At 38.3% G+C, this 19,048-nt stretch overlaps 5 protein-coding genes across 7 annotated transcripts; 3 read left to right on the forward strand and 2 right to left on the reverse strand.

The window, feature by feature from the left end:
* The first annotated feature begins 613 nt into the window (after positions 1 to 613).
* On the forward strand, positions 614 to 3,156 carry LOC142976760 (serine hydrolase BPHL). Its single transcript, XM_076120311.1, has 5 exons — positions 614 to 855; positions 1,175 to 1,432; positions 1,590 to 1,743; positions 1,861 to 2,116; positions 2,418 to 3,156. Exons 1-5 carry the CDS (start codon positions 769 to 771, stop codon positions 2,509 to 2,511), a joined length of 849 nt encoding a protein of 282 aa, XP_075976426.1. The 5' UTR covers positions 614 to 768; the 3' UTR covers positions 2,512 to 3,156.
* On the reverse strand, positions 3,009 to 10,124 carry wts (serine/threonine-protein kinase warts). Of its 2 annotated transcripts, none has more exons than XM_076120309.1 (5): positions 9,844 to 10,124; positions 8,930 to 9,419; positions 5,240 to 7,352; positions 4,820 to 5,106; positions 3,009 to 4,549 (listed from the first exon to the last, which is right to left on the reverse strand). In XM_076120309.1, the coding sequence occupies exons 2-5, from the start codon at positions 9,179 to 9,181 to the stop codon at positions 4,127 to 4,129; spliced, it is 3,075 nt and encodes a 1,024-aa protein (XP_075976424.1). In that variant the 5' UTR covers positions 9,182 to 9,419; positions 9,844 to 10,124; the 3' UTR covers positions 3,009 to 4,126. The 2 variants fall into 2 exon arrangements, with proteins under 2 accessions (XP_075976424.1, XP_075976423.1); XM_076120308.1 differs by having other exon boundaries at positions 9,829 to 10,124.
* A 270-nt stretch (positions 10,125 to 10,394) lies between these two features.
* On the forward strand, positions 10,395 to 13,154 carry LOC142976759 (thioredoxin domain-containing protein 5 homolog). The gene is made up of 9 exons (XM_076120310.1): positions 10,395 to 10,465; positions 10,548 to 10,740; positions 10,835 to 10,971; positions 11,116 to 11,234; positions 11,343 to 11,483; positions 11,846 to 12,001; positions 12,266 to 12,456; positions 12,618 to 12,744; positions 12,934 to 13,154. The coding sequence occupies exons 2-9, from the start codon at positions 10,592 to 10,594 to the stop codon at positions 13,111 to 13,113; spliced, it is 1,200 nt and encodes a 399-aa protein (XP_075976425.1). The 5' UTR covers positions 10,395 to 10,465; positions 10,548 to 10,591; the 3' UTR covers positions 13,114 to 13,154.
* A 288-nt stretch (positions 13,155 to 13,442) lies between these two features.
* On the reverse strand, positions 13,443 to 14,698 carry LOC142976465 (ADP-ribosylation factor-like protein 6-interacting protein 4). 2 transcript variants are annotated; one of them, XM_076119845.1, is made up of 3 exons: positions 14,308 to 14,696; positions 13,918 to 14,023; positions 13,443 to 13,760 (listed from the first exon to the last, which is right to left on the reverse strand). In XM_076119845.1, the coding sequence occupies exons 1-3, from the start codon at positions 14,573 to 14,575 to the stop codon at positions 13,628 to 13,630; spliced, it is 507 nt and encodes a 168-aa protein (XP_075975960.1). In that variant the 5' UTR covers positions 14,576 to 14,696; the 3' UTR covers positions 13,443 to 13,627. The 2 variants fall into 2 exon arrangements, with proteins under 2 accessions (XP_075975960.1, XP_075975959.1); XM_076119844.1 differs by having other exon boundaries at positions 13,622 to 14,023; positions 14,308 to 14,698.
* Positions 14,699 to 15,663: 965 nt separating this feature from the next.
* On the forward strand, positions 15,664 to 18,832 carry LOC142976679 (uncharacterized). Its single transcript, XM_076120176.1, has 3 exons — positions 15,664 to 16,100; positions 16,536 to 16,818; positions 17,662 to 18,832. Exons 1-3 carry the CDS (start codon positions 15,936 to 15,938, stop codon positions 18,453 to 18,455), a joined length of 1,242 nt encoding a protein of 413 aa, XP_075976291.1. The 5' UTR covers positions 15,664 to 15,935; the 3' UTR covers positions 18,456 to 18,832.
* Positions 18,833 to 19,048: the final 216 nt, after the last annotated feature.

The raw sequence follows: 19,048 nt of genomic DNA on the forward strand, positions 1-19,048 counted from the left end.
TCAAAACTCCAGCAATTACTTGCCACCCATCTGCACATTGACCACACATTACCCCGACGAATTTGCGAAGCAATAAGAACGGACGCTGGAGTCACTAATTCTCGCCTCCAGAAATGTGGTGGCACTATCTGCAGACAACAAATGTGAAAATAGATAAAAATTATATTTAAATGATAATGGTTTCGAGAATTAAAACTACCTTTTGCATACATTATAAGGTGACATGGGACAATAGTAAGTAGGTACCTATGTTGCGAGTTCGATTCCTGTGAACCTAAAAAAATCCAAGCATTCCGCTTCACATACCATTATGAAGCAAGTTTTTCAGTGGTTTTGGTGTTATTCCGTAAACATGTAACTTGGTTTATTTATTTTTCATATTAAATAACTCCAAAATAACATTCACAGAAATAAAATTAAATTTTAACTTGAACATAAAAAGTGTAGTAGGTACCGCAAAGTTTCAATAAAAATAATTTTAACACTTCAAGCAATCATCTTTTTCTTTCCTTGTTTATCATATCAAATTCTCAATATGCTATCCTGCTGTCAACATTAAAATGTTATCACGAAGAAAAATCCATAGTGCACAACAACAGCGGACCGTATGACAATGTCAGACAGCCACAATTGATAAGATTTCATTTGTCGTAAACACTGTAAAGATAAAGACTGATAACGATACCTTTATTTATTAGGATTACTTATTTTTTTCATAATAACACATACATAAATGGTAGCGGGATAATATCTGCTCATTTAAACAATATGATTAAAAGTATAATTTCGCCGGTTTACTTCTACAGTAAAAATGTTTGTCGTGCTCTTTCAACAGCAGCAGTTCCAAAAATAAAGGTATTATAAAATCAACTAAAATAACGTTTATCATGAAGTGAATTCTTCTTTTATGAATCCAGTGACATTAAATTTAGCATCCTACTAAGAGCCTTTTGAGTTTCGATATCTAACTATAATTAATAATATACGATGTATGCTCGCAAGTTGCTCAAGTAATTGTAATAAAATAATCGAGAACCTGTTCGACGAGTGGGCGGCTATTGGGTTAAATGATAATGTAAAAGCAGCAGTCAATGTTTTTTAAATAGGCATGAACTTTGTACCATTTGAATAATTAATAGAGATACTGTATAAAAAAATATTGATTATGTTTCAGGAAGAAAGAGTTAAAGTAAGAAACTATGATATTAATTATGTGAAAGTTGGTACTGGAGCTCACAATGTACTCTTCTTGCCTGGTGCCTTGGGCACAATATGGACAGAAGGTAAACCCCAAGTTGAGGGCTTTAATCGGGAGAAGTTCACACTGGTTGCCTGGGACCCACCCGGCTATGGAAAGAGCAGGCCACCAGAGAAGGAATTCACTACAGATTTTTATGAGAAAGATGCTGATATGGCTCATGAACTAATGAAGGTGTGTGTTTTTAAATTTTACCTAATATGACTATCAGTATAAACTTTCTTAAATCCTTATCACACACTATTAATAAGTGTGTGATAGGGATTTCAGATAACAGTTATCTTAATCTGGTTGTTTTGTATACAAACTGTAATTTTTATTTGTTTGCTAGGAGTTGGGGATGACTAAATACTCCCTGATGGGATTTAGTGATGGTGGTATAACTGGTCTGATACAGGCCGCTAAGTATCCTGATGCTGTTAACAAGTTGGTTGTGTGGGGATCTAACGCCTTCATATTGCCACAAGAGTTAGAAATGTATAACAGTAAGTTACTAAAAACTGTGGTTTAAATACCTTTTTGAACATTTATTCCATTGAAACATTTTAGTATATTGTTGGAATTTTTGCTGGACATTTTGAAAATTCTGTTTATTTTTTCAGAAATCAAAGATATTAGTGCATGGTCGAAAAGAATGAGAGATCCACTAATTGAAGTTTATGGAGAAAAGCTTTTCGCCAAATATTGGGCCAGCTGGGTCGAAGCAATGGAGGCCATATACAAAGAAAAAAATGCTAACATTTGTTCAGAATTTTTAAAGCATATAAAATGTCCTACTTTCATTTTGTATGGGCAAAAAGATCCACTAGTGAACAGCTCTCATGTGTCTCATTTGCACACACACATTGATGGTTCCAGGTAAATGATTAACTTTTTATACACTTAAGCAAAACATCAAGCATAAAAAAAGCCTTTTTCCCATAGAGGTAAACAGAAACCAGTCAAAACCACTTGGTACTGATATGATCCTTACTAACTTTCCTTGCTTCATTCACATTCATACATCTTGTCTTACAGGATAATCATCTAACATTAGTTTGTCTAATTATTGAGATCATCTCAGTTATTGGTTATAATCCATATCATTAATACATAGTTATACCTACATCAAACATCAAAGGAAAAATAATCATAATGTTAATGTGTATGTTAATTTCAGAATTTACCTGTATCCTGAAGGCAAGCATCACATCCATTTGCGCTATGCTGAAGATTTCAACAAGAGGGTGCAAGAATTTTTACTACTCCCATAAATAAAAAATGTATAAAAATCTAAATTTAAGAATATATTATGGTGCTTAGATACTGTTATAAACGATTATATTACCATTATGCTCATAACAAGGTAGTCTCTAGTCGTGTTAATATATTTTACTGCAGTATATTATTAAGCATTATTAAAGGAAAGAAAACATGTTTTAGAATTACAATTTTTAAGCCTTGCTGTATTCTGTTTCCAAGAGTTCTTGCTAATTTTATACTGTTGTGGGATTTATATTTAACTGATGTCTTTTAAGATTTAACAGCAAAGCAAAGCTTGTGTTTTCACTGACTCTACAAGAGTCTAAGGTGTTTTGATAAATGTATTTCCAACAAAACTTATTGTTTAAAATTAAAATAGGTATGCTTTAAATGATTTTGTTCTTTTACTAACTAAATGCTTATTTTTTTGAATATTTTGTTTCTTGCATTAGATACTCAGCATTTTTGTTACGTATTTTGTAAAAGGTTGTGAAAGAAAAATATGTCAAAAATTCCCATATTTTATTTTCATTCACTTATAAGCATGATTCATTTCAGAATAAAACAATTTACATTCAATAACACATAATTTAAGGTTGAAGTGACTCATATTTTACTGTACAAGTAAAAATAAATTGGCGCGCTTATAACGACCACAAACAAGCAGATTTAACATAGTATGGCGGCTAAACGCCTTTTGTTCAGATAATTTACTGTTTAATGTTATTTACTTTGCAACTATATACTTGTATATTGTTAGTTAAAGGATAGTTACTAAAACTTGCATATTTTAAACACCAAGAACCGACTTGAAATGTGCCCTAGCACATGAGAATGCAATTTCAAATCGAAGTATAACTTCAACAATAGCAAATGAAGTAGGCGTCGACTTTAGTTTAGTTAATAAATATGTATTGCACTCAGTACATAATGTCGAGTATAAAACTTGATCTACCATGTTGCAGTTTACCATCATTGACTAATTTCTCAACATACAATTATTTTTGTAAAAAGGTTAATATTGAAATACTAAGGCACACATTATGAGCTAGTGTCCTCTAGACAAAATGGAAGCACAGTACGATTTACTATATAATTATATGCCAATGTTTGTATGACGTTAATGAATCATAAGTAAACGTTTTACACGTATATAAACAAACACACATAAGCGACCTACCTCGATAAATACATAAGAAAATATAGTGACAATCATTCGCTAATTCCAGTAAGCTTGTTCTTATCTCATAAATAATTTCTCTAGTTACAAAAAATAGTATACACTGAATGGACATAACATTAGAGTGACGCCGCGGCACACGACGCAGCAGACGCCGCGGCGGCCACTACAGCACCATAGTTAGCCTATGCACTATAACTGTGATCCATCCGTTACATATATTACACTGAAATAAGATTACTCTTACAAATACATAACGATACAATATTACAACATTATCACCGGGATTATTAACAATACGGCTTTTAATTAATTTTAAATACGTTTTATTCGTTACGTTTACAAAAAACTAATGTTTTAATAGAGAGAGTCAAAGGCACACACTTTGTAAAAAAAATCCTACAAGTTAGTCTCAGTGTCTCTTTTATCACTGTTGAAGTCGCTCGTTATACGTACACAGGGCCCTGATTGTCGTTGTCGTCGAGGTTGATTTTGTTCGTGTAACCGTCGTCGAAGAATCTTCGGAAGGTGAATTCGAAGAACCCGTGGAACGTCTTACCGTTGTCGAGCAGCTCGCTGTCCGACTTGTTGGAGTCGGAACTGCCCGAGTTGCGCAGCTTGTCGGGGTCCACGGGGTCGAAGTTCGACGTGTCCGTGGCGTACTCGATCCGCGGTATGTAGGGCGCCACCTGCCGCCGCAGTCCCTTGTCAAAGTCAATGCCTTTGAGGAACGGGTGGTTCTTTACCTCGTTGGCGTCCTTGCCGAGCCGCGTGTCCTGTCCAGAGCATAGCTGCAGGATTAAATCCTTGCTCTCCGGCGACAACTTCGCAGCGTCCGGAATATGAAGAGTACTCTCCCAGTTTATAACCTGCATTGAAAAACAAAACATCAAATGGTTAGTGAGGCAAAATTTGTCTTAACGGTAGGCCAAATACATTTTAGCCCCGCATGTTATTCTTACAAGATTGAAAGTGAGTTATAGACGAAATTCAGAGAATTAACAACTTCAATAATAATTTCACAACTTAGATGACGATAACAAGTTTGTTCACTTCACCATTTGGGCATGTAATATACGCGCAGTATAAGTTTAACGTCCAAGTCAATAAACCTCGACGATTAACAATATATTTCGTACCTTAAGCTGCGTTTCTGCCGGCGTGGCGGCCAGGAAGGGCGGCGAGCCCACCAGCATCTCGTAGAGGATGACGCCGACGGACCACCAGTCGCACAGCTGCGTGTAGCCGGTGCGCGTGAGCACCTCGGGCGCGATGTAGTTGGGCGTGCCCACCAGCGAGTGCGCCAGGCAGCGCTGGTGCTCGCGCTTGCGCCGCCTCTCCAGCGGCTTCAGCTGGTGGCAGCGGCACTCGCCCATGGCGCCCCACTCGCCGTCCACCGGGTCCATCGAGTCCTGTCTGCCGTGATCTGGAAGACATTGCAACTTGCTTAACGTCGGTTTGACATGATTTAGCTTTAGATTTAGATTTAGTTTTTAGCGCCTTCAATAAATCCACAAAATTCAAACATAATATTTAATATTTTACAAAATAATACTAACCATTTCTCTGATAGTATTTTGAATTGTGAGTCCACCTGAATCCAGTACATAGACCAAAGTCGGTCAATTTGATGTGACCATCTCGATCTATGAGGATGTTGTCAGGCTTGATGTCCCTGTGGATGAAGCCCATCTTATGGACGCTCTCCACCGCACACGTCAGTTCCGCTATGTAGAACCTTGCGAGACTCTCCTCGAATATTCCCAGCTTAATTAACAACGACATCAGATCACCACCAGGTATATAGTCCATAACAAAATATAAGTTATCTTTATCTTGAAAGCTGTAATAGAGTTTGACGACCCACTCGTTGTCGGCCTCCGCCAATATATCTCTCTCAGCTTTCACGTGCGCCACCTGGTTCCGCTTGAGCACATCAGCTTTCCGCAGTGTCTTCATGGCATATAGATGACTAGTATCAATCTTTTTCACTAACGTCACTTCCCCGAACGCGCCCACACCGATCGGCTTAATCTTTGTGAACATCGACTTATCCATCTTAGCTCTCTTTAGCCTGATGTAATTGGATTCCTTCTGAGATAACATTTTCCTCATTTGACATTGCGCCTCGGCACTCAGACCTATTTTAGTCATTTCTTTTTCCAACTGCATTCGTCTAAAAGTTCGCTGTTTGTAGGATTTTAAAATATTCTCAACATGTTGTTCCATAAAGAATTTAAAAGCTTGCGGTGAATAGTTTCTGACTTTACAATCTCGCCTCTCGTCCTCTTTCTCTTTACTAATATTCTTTCTCTCCGGTATGGGCGATTGATGTCTAATCTTCTCGGAACCCTTGGGCCGACGCTCCGACGAACCATTCGAACTTTTATCCGAACTGGACGCCGCTACACTATCTTTTAAAAGATTATTACTGCAATTTTGATTAGGGCACTTAATTTCAACTTGCGAGGATTCGCCATTATTCGAAAATTTCTTATGTAACGGGGAGTGGTGGGAATTGACCGTGGTCGTGTTGTCGGCCTGGTTGCCGTACGGCGGCGGCGGAGCGGGGTGCATCCCTCGCTGCACCGCCAGGGCCTGCATCGTGATGGCGTAGCTCGGCGGCTCCGTGGTGGGGACGGTGGGAGTGGAGGCCGTCGGCAGCACGGGCGGCGTGGGGCACGGCGCGTGCGGCTTGGGCGCCAGCGGGTAGCTCGGCGGCGTCTGCGCCTGCTGCTTCTGCTGGATGGAGCTCGCGTACGACGGCGGCGGGGGCTGCGCGCCCGAGCTCGCCACGGGCGACGGGGCCACCGGCGCGATGGCCGTCTGCAGCACCGGCTTCTGCACCTGCGTACTCTTCACGGACTGCATGATGATCGGGGCTTGCACCGCTTGTCTCGCGGTCCACGCCAGGATAGGTGTGGGGCGAGTCATGCCCGTCGCCGAGCCGGTCGACTGCGTCACCGTGATGGGACTCGGCGAGCCGGCCGAGGTACCGCCCGAGTAGATCCCAGACGAAGGACTCTTGCGGTAGTCCTGCGACTGCGTCGGACTCTGGCGGTTCTGCATCGAGACCGAGTACGAGGGCGGAGGCGGCACGCCCGATATGGGGTAAGGGGGAGGGAGCTCCGCGCCGCCCGCGCCCGACTGGTAGATGCTGAGCGCCTGGAACTGCTGCGAGAGCTGTTGCTGCACCTGGGGCCCGTTCTGCACGATCATGGGCGTGCGCGCGGGCGGGGTGGGCGCCGCCGCCACGGGCGACGTGCCGCGGGCGGGCGGCAGCGGCGGCGCCGGCGACATGCGCTTCATGAGCTGCTGCACGGACGGCATGACGGGCGGCGTGGACGGACATCGCGGGGGAGGTGGGGGCGGCGGCTCGGAGAAGCCTGACGGCGAGTACTGCCTGCTCAGCTTCTCGTGAGGGTGGGGAGGAGCGTCCGACGGCCGCGGACTGTCGGACCGGGAGCTGCCCGCGCCGGAGTCGAGGGCGGGGCTGCCTCTATGGAGATTGATCTCCCTTTCTAGACTAGGTTTTCTAATTAGCTTAGAGCTCAGGGCGTTTAGGTTGCTAGACTTGAGAACTCCATTGTGAGTTTCCTGTTGTTTCGACAGGTAGTCGAGGGCCGCGTCGAAACGCCCTCCGGCATATTTCAGTGCCCTTACTGCCAGGTCCTGAAAAAAAAATCATAGTAATTATAAGATCACAGTAAAACTACAACTGAAGAACCAATCTTCTTATAAGTGGTTACAAAACTATGAGACCAGAAACAAACTGATACCATTATTATTTTATTGAATGTAACAAATGAAAGGGATATCATAGATTCATTCTTACATAAAAAATATAGCATATGCCTGGCTACAAAGCAGAAATAATAAAACTATTATGACATTCAATTTGTGAGGGCATTAAGGAAACCATATAAAGTACATCACTCTATTTATATAACTTTATAAAATAGGGTAAATGGAGCACTATTAAATAACACAACATACTTTTTCTACTATGAGAGACATGACCTCCTTCTATGACCACAACACAATTTATTAGCTAGGTGCACTAGAGAGTAGAGACCTTATTAATAGACAGGTATCAAACTATCAACATGGAATCCCAGTTTTACGAAGCTTTTTTTTTAAGTCAAACGTACAAGTACATAAAACAGTGGTTCTAAATAGATACTATTCTACTACTACAGGCCTTGTAGCTAAATCCTGGCTAAACACAAAATTAATAAGTTTAGTGATTTATAAATCTCTCATAGTCTGACAACTTAGTAATCTAGGCATGAGCAATTTTGTCTAATTTAAAATATAAATAATTGACTATTTTGCAGAATGAAGTTGCTGAACCCTAGAAGGCCAACATCAGCTGCATAAAAGTGTCATCAGAGATATTCTAAGCCATCAGGATCACTATCCAGAATCATTTTCCCACTGGAAAAGACTCTCAATTTTACCATTTTGAAGTTAGGTATTAGTTGGTTTATTGAGTGGAATTTTAACAGTTGTTTGTTGCAAAGTTGGACTGTTGACAGATGTGTTTACTTTTTTTTATCTGTTGGATAGACTATCTGTAATATCCATAAGCTAAGAAACTGGCCCCTAAGAGTTTTATTTTGTAAAATCAAACACATTTTCTGTATTCATACAACATGCAAATCTTAGTTTTATTGCTAAATTTTAAACATTTAACACTTATCACCCATTCATTCTGTAGCCAATGTTTTGAACAATTAAACTCAGACAAAAGCCACTAATATGGTCAAAATACATATGTAAAATATGTGACATTTTTGAGTTATGCAGACCAACAGTTTCCTAATTCAGGTGTCTCTCCCCTAATATTGTCTTACAGTATTCAAATAAGAATGAAACTAAGAACTGTAAATCAGTAAACCTTCAATATTTGAGAAGGTATTTATTTTTTAAATCTATGATCATTATGATAATGATAGCCTGTTTTATAAATGTGATTGTGTTCAGTAACTAGTCCAATAGGAAATAGAATAGACATGAAAATCTCAGGTCAACCTAACCAATATTGATATCAGTTGATAAATGAAACATATTGTTTCTCTCTAACAATGCCTAAAAGTAGCCAGCAACATGATAGGGGTAGTGCTTGGAAGAATAACCAATAAATTAATCATTCACATTGCAAAGAATATTAAATAGAATGTGGGTGATTATTAAATTGAATAATGAATATTTCTACATAATTTTGAAAACATATGAACTATTCTTACCTCATCATATCCCAAAGCAATCAGTTGATTTAAAGACTGTGGTAATGCAGTCAAATCCTTATCAAGACCATTGCCTGATGACGAGCTGAAGCCAGAACTGACTCCTGAACTGACCGTGCTCGCTGCTGATGAGCCAGGGGGCTCCGAGTTGCCATTGTTAGCAAACGGGAGCAATGAGTTGCGGATCTGGGCTAGCGCCTTCTGGTGATAGCCGGAGCGAGCGGCCGCCTGGCGGGGCGCCGGCGGGTTCATGGCGCCCGCGCCCGCGCCCGAGCGCCTCACCTCTCACCCGACCCCTCCCATCACACAAGCACACACCACCTTCTAACCACACTCATGTTCACTGTTCACCATTCATTTAATATACACTTAAATATTTTACAGCAACTTCTAGTCCAGATGTGTTCCAAGTTGTTTGTTTATGTCCTTTTCACTCTTTGAGTTGTATCACAGTTTGTTTGTCCAGTACTTTCAATGTTTTGGTAATAGACTGCAAGAAAAAAACAATGTTACTTACATTTCACTGAGAAAACTCTTGCAAGCCTCACATAGTACCACTAACTATTATTATGTTAAAAGTAAATTCTCTTACTGGATTGTTATATTGTTATGTTTGACATGGACATGGTTGTAACAACATGAATAACAACAATATCATTTGTACATCTATCATAACCAAAAATTATGTTTATTATCAATAAAATTGCGAAATTCATGAGATTCTGTATCTAACTACATCCAGTCAAAGCTCTAGGTTCATTATCAAGCCAAAAGAATGTTCAACACGAATCAATCATGACATAGTACTGTGGAATGCCAAAATTAGAGTCAGCTTTGTTTCTCAGGTTTAATTTGTTACAGACACTGTTCTATTAGTACATGTGAAAACAACAATTTACCAGTATATTTCTCACTTTCTGCAAATCCGAATAGGAATCACAAACGTCATAATCTCGTAAAATAAAAATTCTATCGGAGAGCTCTCACATTACCGATGACATCTTTCTTGGACACCACGAATTAGGATTACAGTAGCAATGTTCATATTCAAACGACACAACTCAGGATTTGTATAAACTTTTCCCTAAATATAATAATATCAAATGAATTACGAAAACAAAGAACTCTGAAACACAGACATGCAAGTTGGCAAACCATACAAAGCGACCATTTTGAAGAATTACCACATTCTTTTGTATGTTCATAAAAGCTATGGCATAGTGACGTTTACAGATGCTCGATATTTAATTTTGTTACTATAAAATCGTGTTCAGTTTTGTTATTCATGCGACTATTTTTTAATTTAATCATTTTAATATAATTATTTTTCATTTAACATCTTAATATCTACATATCTTTAAAATTTTAGTCACTTTCATCGTTACACAAATGAAATGAAGTAGTGGAATAAGTATGTATAATCTATGGAAAGAACGAATGAATGGTTTTGTTTAGTTTATTGATTTCAGGAATTTATGTAATCTGTATAAAAATTATATGAAAGAAAATGCAATTTGTTGTGTAAAGTTTTCATTGGTGATTTTTAATTCAATAATAGCTTATTGATGATGTATACTAATTATTTATTCCTTTAGTGATAACTCAATTCCTATTTAAGACGAATAAATTCGTCCAAAACAAATCTAGAATTTCAAATTCAAAATGCTACGAAGTGTCGGATTATTTTGTTTGCTATATTTACCTTATTTTGTGGCTCTCGAGGAAAGCTCGGTTTATGAATACAATGCAAACAATTTTAAGTATCAAATAGAGGAAATGGATGGAAATTTTGTTATGTTTTATGCACCTTGGTAAGTATTAACATTTGACTCATAAAATAATGTATGTCATGTATGTTTAGTTCACATTTTCTGTTATAACCAACCAAAATCCTATTGATTGCAGGTGCCGACACTGCACAGAATTTCATCCAATATGGGCAGAACTGGCTGAACTTGTAAACACCAAAGATTCTAAGTTTGCAATAGCCCAAGTTGACTGTACAATACACTACAAACTATGTAATGAAAATGACATTACAGGTAAATCATAATTTAACAGTTTAATGAAATAGATATTGGATTTGTTTAACATGCATTGAGCTAATTAAATTGAAAGACGGATTGTCTGTATGCCTACATTATTAAAATAGGAGGTTTAATTTGTGCTTGTATACTTTTTTTCAGGATATCCAACCCTGCACTACTATCATAAGAACACATTTACTCCCATAGAGTATAAGGGTACTAGAGATTTACCTTCTCTGACATTATTTTTAAGTGGAATATTTACAATGAAGTCTGATGTAAGTTTACCTCAAATTATTTTTTATCTGCTTCGGAATCCAAATTATTTGAGTATATGAGCCAATATATCTAGTTTAACTTCTAATTTACAAAATTAAAAATTCTAGGGTGCAAAATCAGAGAAAGACTCAGCGGAAGTGAAGATATACAGTGGCATGGCGTACTTGAATGATCATAACATTGAGAAGTTTGTGTCTAAGGGACAACATTTCATCATGTTTTATGCTTCATGGTGTAAAGCATCACAGGTATATAAATAAATAGTAAAACAACAAATATAAATAATATAATTTGAATGTCTGCCTGCAACCATAGCTAATGTAACCTGTGCAGAAACATTAGGCATTTTAAGGTAAATTGTGTATTTGTTTGATTTACCTGTATATAATATAGTAAACATGGGAAAACATTTTAAGGTATCATAAAATAGACTTCATAAATAAATAAATTGCCACATAATAAGTGAGCAAGCTGAATGCAAGATACCATAACTTGTAACGAAACTCCAGTTACAATGGAGCATTAAAAAAAAATTATAGCTTGTCTGGAAATGCAACCTGAGACGAAGATCATTTGTTCCACAAGTTCATTAACAATAGTATATTTTCAGAAATTAGCTCCAGTATGGGCCGAGTTGGCTGTGCAGTACGCACACAATGAGTACATACAGATAGGCAAGGTGAACTGTATGGACAATGAGATGACTTGCAAGAACTTTGACATCAAACAATACCCTTACTTGATGTGGATTGTTAACGGCAGAATTGTGAGTATTATTTATTACTTCATTTACTATATTGAATTAAATAAGTTAGTTGTGGCAGATAAAATAAATAATTACGAATGTTATGTTATTTTTAAAGAACCTATATTACAATATGAAACAGAGATCAAGTGTTTTCTAGCTAGTGATCTACCAATTTTAGACCATTCACATTTCAGTTTACCTTTAGAGTTGTCTGAACTAGAACCTCCCAACAATGGTTAGGTTTGGTTCTTCGATATTTATCTAGACTTCTCTTAAACACAGATGGGCGTAGCAGACGCAGATAACATAGAAGGATTAAAGAATTACATTGAAAAGATGTTGCTGACTGAAAACCATGATCCAGAGAAGTTTATGAAGAAAAAGAAAGCTCTCCCTGTTGCCAGAATTTCAGAGGAGACTTTCGAAACATTTTTGGAGAAAGAATTTGTTTTCATCAATTATTTTGCACCATGGTAAATTGATTACATTTTCACAAAAAATACATACAAAATGCCTTTGCATAGATGCAGTAATCAATATTGTATTTTGTCATTAACCTCTTACATGTTTTCGTAAGTTCTTATGTTTCGCCCAGTTATTAATGCGTATTTAATAATCTGAATGTTTTTTTCAGGTGTGCCCATTGCATGCAATTAAGTCCACTCTGGCTGAAGTTGGGAGAGCGATTCCAAAATGAGAGTCGCGTTCTAATTGCCGACGTCGACTGCGTGCAATCGAAACCAATATGTGAAACAGAAAAGGTAACAAAAAACCCATTAAAAATACATAAATTGTATAGCAATTAATACAATTTACTACTGTACCATATTAAGGTCATTGACCGTAAATAGACATACCTACTTATTACTTTCCAATATCACTTACCAACGCTTTGGCACGCGTAGAAACCAATCTATCAAAAATTTTATGAGCCATAACTTGCCTTTCAGATCAATGGACTACCGACTTTAATTCTGTACAAGCAGAAGAAAATTGTGAATGTGGAACACGGAGGGCGGCCATTAGAGAGCTTGATATCACTAGTGAACGAACATCTACAGGATAAAACAAATACGTCACAGGAACAAACGACTAGTGAAGATACGACGACAGCCAAAGATGAATTATAAAATGTTAATAGGTAGATCAATAAACAAATTTAAATATGCTATATTGGTTTTTATTTTTGTGTTGTCAATAATAGTCTGTTAGCACTCTTTTTAGCAAATAAAGACACTATTATCAACTATTATTATTGTCGTCTCAAGACAATCAGACAATCATAATAATTGTAATAGTAAAGTAAATATTGGCAATAATTAATAATTATTTACCGTGTAAAAGCAATGTTGTATCTTCTCTTCTATAAATGAATAAGAACTCGTCAGAATCGTCAGAATGAAAGAAAGTCTCAGTCTGGCTTGATGGCAGAAAAAACTAGCAGGATATTATTTTCTGTAGGTATTAAAACGAAATTTTAAGCAGGAGTTATCTCTCCTGGGAAATGGTACATTTATTAAATCTTACAACAGTGTCTTTTAGTCTTAGCTAAGCTGATATTTTTTGAGGTGCAAGTATTGGCTCATAGAGCAGGAACATAGTGAAGGAAGTGAGTCACATAAATAATCATAATGTTTTAAATAATTATAAGTGCTTTCTCTCTACAGTTTGGGACTGGAAGAATGCTCCGTCAGCATGGGTGGCCTGTCTGTTGATTTGCTTGTGTCTATCCCTGGACACTATCTCTTCTAACACCTCTCCATCACCTTTTATTAACCTGAAAACAGTACACAACTGAGGGATGGTAATGAGTTAATAGCAAATGTTTAAATTTATGTAAATATGTAATTTTACTATTATCAGTTGTCTCTGAAACAAACAGTTTGATTAGTAAAAAGGACAAGTTGTAAAGGATATTAGAATGATAGGATAACCTGTATCTCCCTGATTCTTCGTCCAATACTTTCCTGACAACACTTTGTCTTTTCTCCCATTCCTCTTTAGTCATCGGGGCCATGGCCTTTGACTTCTCCATAAGTTCTGAAAAGATATTATAGGTACATGTTTTACCAGTCATACACAATATTAACTCGGTACTAACAAAACTAAAAATGTTATCTGATTTACACTATAAGTAAATATTATTCAAGTAAGTAGATAAACGTTTTTCTACTTTCCATGATTTAAAATAATAATATGAAAGAAGCAACCATATTCTTTAATAACAGATAAGGAACGTTATCTAAGTTGACACAATTAACCGTTGATAGAAATGTTAAGTTTATTTAATATGGTTCATGCGCGTTCTCACACATGCGACATACCTAGGGGTATATCCGCCGACGCATTCTCTTCTGCCGCTGCATTATCATCACGACTCTGGCTTGTACTCTTACTTCTGTGCTTTTTCTTTAACTTTTTCTTATCCTCCTTTATTTTCTTCTTCAATGCTTTCTCAGTCTTCTTTTGTTCCTTCTTAAGTTTTTTCTTTAGCTTACGAAGTTTCTTTTTTTCACGCGATGAATCGGAGCTACTTGAGCTCGAGCTCTCAGAACTTGATTTTCTACGTTTTTTAGACTTTTCTTTCCCCATATTTAAAACTAACTCACATATTCGAATTCAAATGAATAAAATATTTACATTCGATTGACAATGGACCGCAAAAAGTGCTTTGCGACACGACCGGCTTATTGACATTTGACAAATTACATATTTTCGACAGCTAAATGTTGACATTTACGTGTTTTTCCGTTCTACTCAGTTGGACTGTTAGTGCTCTGAAGTGACAAAGAAAGCTTTATATTTTACAAAGCTGTATTATAGGTTTACAAAAATAATAATAGGTGAATCATAAATACGATTAGTACGAAAGCAAGATTTACGTATTCATAAAAATACGCTTGTATCCCCATTCAGTACAGGGCAGTCAATAAGACCTAAAGAAAAGTGTACTGCATGATGTATTATAAATATTTTTTCTGGTATAAATCAAGCAAAGTCCCCAACCCGCACTTGGCCAGCGTGGTGGACTTAAGGCCTAACCCCTCCCTCATTACGGGAGGAGACCTTTGCCCAGCAGTGGGACAGCAATGGGTTAAATTTATTTATTTTAAAAATCAGGATTATCATTGCCATAAGTAGATGCACTATGTAGTTACTATGCCTATTCCATTATTCCCATGGGAGAAAGTAGTGCAAAGCATTGAAGATTTGCGTAGATAATGATTGGCCAGTCTGATAGGCGCCACCTCATCCTTGGTAATCTCTTATTACAAACGTACCTATGCAAATAGCAAGCAGGTCCTAGAACAAAATTACAGCATCCAAAGTACTAGGTATATCAGTGCTGTCAAAAAATATTTAATTATTTAAGTTAGTAAGTATAATATAACATGTGCAATGTGCATAACACACCAAGAAAAATAAGAATATGTCTGTTTATGTTTGTTGGTCTTCTTCTGTGTATGTTCTTATTCAAACAATAGTTTAATTGAATTGCGAACTTGCTTTCTAAAACATTAGATTCTTAGAATATAAAAATATTCTAACGATTTAACGGACTACACATTATGTATAATGTACCTAATGTTAAATTGCTCAATCGTTCACTTTACTAGGCAAAAAATAGACAATATATGCATAGGTTGATGCGAGATTGAGCGGTGGGTGACACGTTATGGAAGTCCCGATGAATAATTGAGGCATTTCGACGCATGCGCGAGACGCGGAGTAAAGCGAGACGTTGCCCCAGGCGGCGCATCTACTCGAGCTCAGTACACCGATACTTGCTCCCCAGTATGAAGTGAAACATTTTTCCGCTACGCTCGTATGCTTCTCGTCGATTTTTCATACGTGAAGCGCTGTAGATATAGCAATGTGCAAAGTCACGTCATTATAAGTACATAATATAGTGGATGTCGCAAAGTGTGGCATAGAGAACGCAGTGTGTACGATGCAAGCCGGGGGGCCGGATAGCGCGGCGGTCTCAGAGGCACCCAGCAGCGGCAGCGAGGAGTCCGACTGCGAGCCGGGCCCGGAGGCTGACGCAGATGCAGCTCTTACCGAGGAGTGGGCACGGGAGCTGTTGACTGGCGCGGGCGTGGTCGCACCTAGCGAGGTTCACTTTTTAATTACTTGTTTGCACATATGCATTCTTTTTCCAGTCAGTTCTGATTAGGCGCTATATTCACCTGTATGGGATATTAGAGTAATAAAATTATGTGATTATTTTAATTTTAGGACTTAAGTTTATGAACATTAATTTATACAGATTACAGAAACCTGTAGTAGAAAAAAAAAACAATTACAGAATTTTGTTTTCAGCATTCAGCCGCACGTACAAAATGATTACAGCCGGTAAACGCGGAACTGTAATCGCGTGTTAAACTTTTTGTATCCAAACATTATACATCAATTAAAATTGTTTACATATTTGTATACCTGCTCGATAATAATCTATTGTCAAGATTCGTAGAAAAACTAGTAAATCTTTTAATTTATGTATCGCAACGTGTCTAAATGTCACTTTCTTTAATATTTTTTCTTGTTATAGGTGCATGTGGAGTCACGGGCAGGCGTAGCCGGGGCGCTGAGTCGAGTTCTAGCCGTGACGGTCTGTTATGAAAGTAATGGCGAGTGTAGGTCTTTGCCTCTAGTGGTGAAGCTGCCGCCGAGAGATCCTTTTGGGCGACTATTTGTTGCTGAGGCACAGTTCGACACCAGGGAGATCTTATTTTACACCGAACTAGCACCCGCTCTGAACAAACTAGCCGATGAAGCTCTTGGCCCAGGGTCGGGACTACCTGTGCCTAGATGCGTAAAAGCCAGATTACCTGGTAAGTAACTACTGACATTCGACCTGCGTACAACGCATCAAATATTAATCCGCTACTAGAATATGTTGTTTATTCTCGGCTCGTTTGTATGCAACGTGCGTCGAATCTTCAGTCATTGACTTAAGAAATTTATTTTTGTCTTTTCAAGGTCTTTGAGTAAACTGAAGTGTCTCAAATATCCATATCATAAAACAAACCTACTTATACAGAGTGCCTAAAGATTGTAGAAAAATATCTCCCACAGTCATGTAATAGAAGTCAAACCTGTAACAGAACTTTGTACAATGATGATTTTTGAGTGTAGGTAGGTACTCGATACCTTCCCCTTAGAAATTTAAGGCAAGTACCTACCTACTAAGCAAATTGTAGAGTTCTAGAAAGCTGAAAATTTTAAGGAATGAGGGAAAATTTTAAAGTAAACCCCAACTACGGTTAATTCCCGTTATTCTATTCTGTTTTGGAACACGTTTGTGACTAACCAATTAAGACAATTTAAGAAGTTGGTTGGTTCACTTTTTATGAGCTAGTACAGTAGCTCTCCCACTTGACTTTTCACCTTTGGCCGAGAGTCGACACACACACATATATACGTTATGACACTGCCGCGATGCCGTCCGCTTTCATCCCCACCCCTCGCGCTTGTATGACCTGTTTTCAGGTTTCTTTTTTCACAATACGAAAAATTAGGTCAGGCTTTTCTGTTGCCTAGTGCACTATACTCGTACTTACGTGACAAACATACCAAGAGTACTCAAAGACGTCATCATTAAGTATTTGTAACATTAACCGATATTACATTTACCACACAGACTTGAATAATCAAGGAACGAATTTGAATTCCAGATGAAATAGGAGGAGACAGTGAGCTGGTTTTAGAAGACGTCACATCTGTTGGTTATGAAGCCGCTGACTTCGCTGAGGGCTTGACGGAGGAGCGCGCTCGAGCTGCTCTTTACGCCGCAGCGAGACTTCATGCGCTCTCTCTAGCGTTGCGAGACAGGGAAGGGCCTTTGGATCAGAGATTTGATTTTCTCTTTCCATGTGAAAGAGCTGCAGCTGGTTATCTTCGTCTGGTGCGGCGAGGATTACCTCAATTGGAAGCATTCTTACGAGGACGCCCAGACTGTGTTGAAGAAGCTGCAGCAGTGTCTGCTTTGAGTGCACGTGCACCGTCCTTACTTGGTACTTTGTTGAGACCAGCAGAACCGGCCCCACTTGCCCATGCTGACTTTTGGAGTGGGAATCTACTATTCCGCGAAAAAGAGGGAGTCTGCGAATGCATAGCACTAGATTGGCAAATGGTTTCGTTGGGTAGGCCGATGGATGATGTAGCGCTGTTACTTTTGTCGTCTTTGACTCCAGAATTGAGAAGATCAGTAGGGGATAATTTAATAGAAGAGTACGGAGATCGTCTTGAGGCTGAATGTGCCCGGTTAGGTGCAGCGTCTGCGGGGGCCACTGTGAGACGAGCTTTGAGGCCAGATTGGCCGAGGGCGGCACTTAGAGCATTGCTACTGTGTGCTGGAAGTGTTGACGTCGCTCTAGGAGAGCCTAGAGCTGAAAGACGTCTATTGGAGGCGGTTCGAGATCTCCATTCGCAAGGTGTTCTCGCTCTCAGACCAGATAACGAAGCGTGAGTGCTGCAAAAACATTACGTGTGCCAAGAGCGTGCTGAATATTTAAAATTAACCGTTCATTATTTAACAATGCAGTCCAATTTCATAGTGTTAAACTTATTTCAGAATAATTTAAGCACAAATTTAAATTTATTCGTGTGTAATGACATTGTTATTCGTCTTAGTTAACAACGATCGGATTCGACGGAGACTCCCGCTGCCGAGCTGAGTGCTGGTGGCGGTGTAAAGCCTAATCAAAGACTGAATTTACGTATATCTACATCGTGCGTCTATGTACATGTTGTATCGTACCACAGTAGGTGTTAATTGCTCATCGTATCAAAAGCTAGAAATTCATTGCGGTCTATTGACTATTATTTAAAAACAGAATAAATTATTGTCAGTAAAATTGTATTTTTATTCCTACATTTCTCTCATCTTATACCACATACTAGAATATTCTATACAGTACCTACTGTAATCTTAACACAAAATGTTCCTACAGAAGTTATAGTATTGTTTCCGAAATCCATCAAATGAACACTCTGTATTTTAATACTATATCTCGGGCGAAGTCTCGATGACTTTATACTCTACAGGTGAAATGTACTAGA

This window comes from Anticarsia gemmatalis, chromosome 11 (genome assembly GCF_050436995.1).
Source record: "Anticarsia gemmatalis isolate Benzon Research Colony breed Stoneville strain chromosome 11, ilAntGemm2 primary, whole genome shotgun sequence".
In the NCBI taxonomy this organism is placed as follows: domain Eukaryota; kingdom Metazoa; phylum Arthropoda; class Insecta; order Lepidoptera; family Erebidae; genus Anticarsia; species Anticarsia gemmatalis.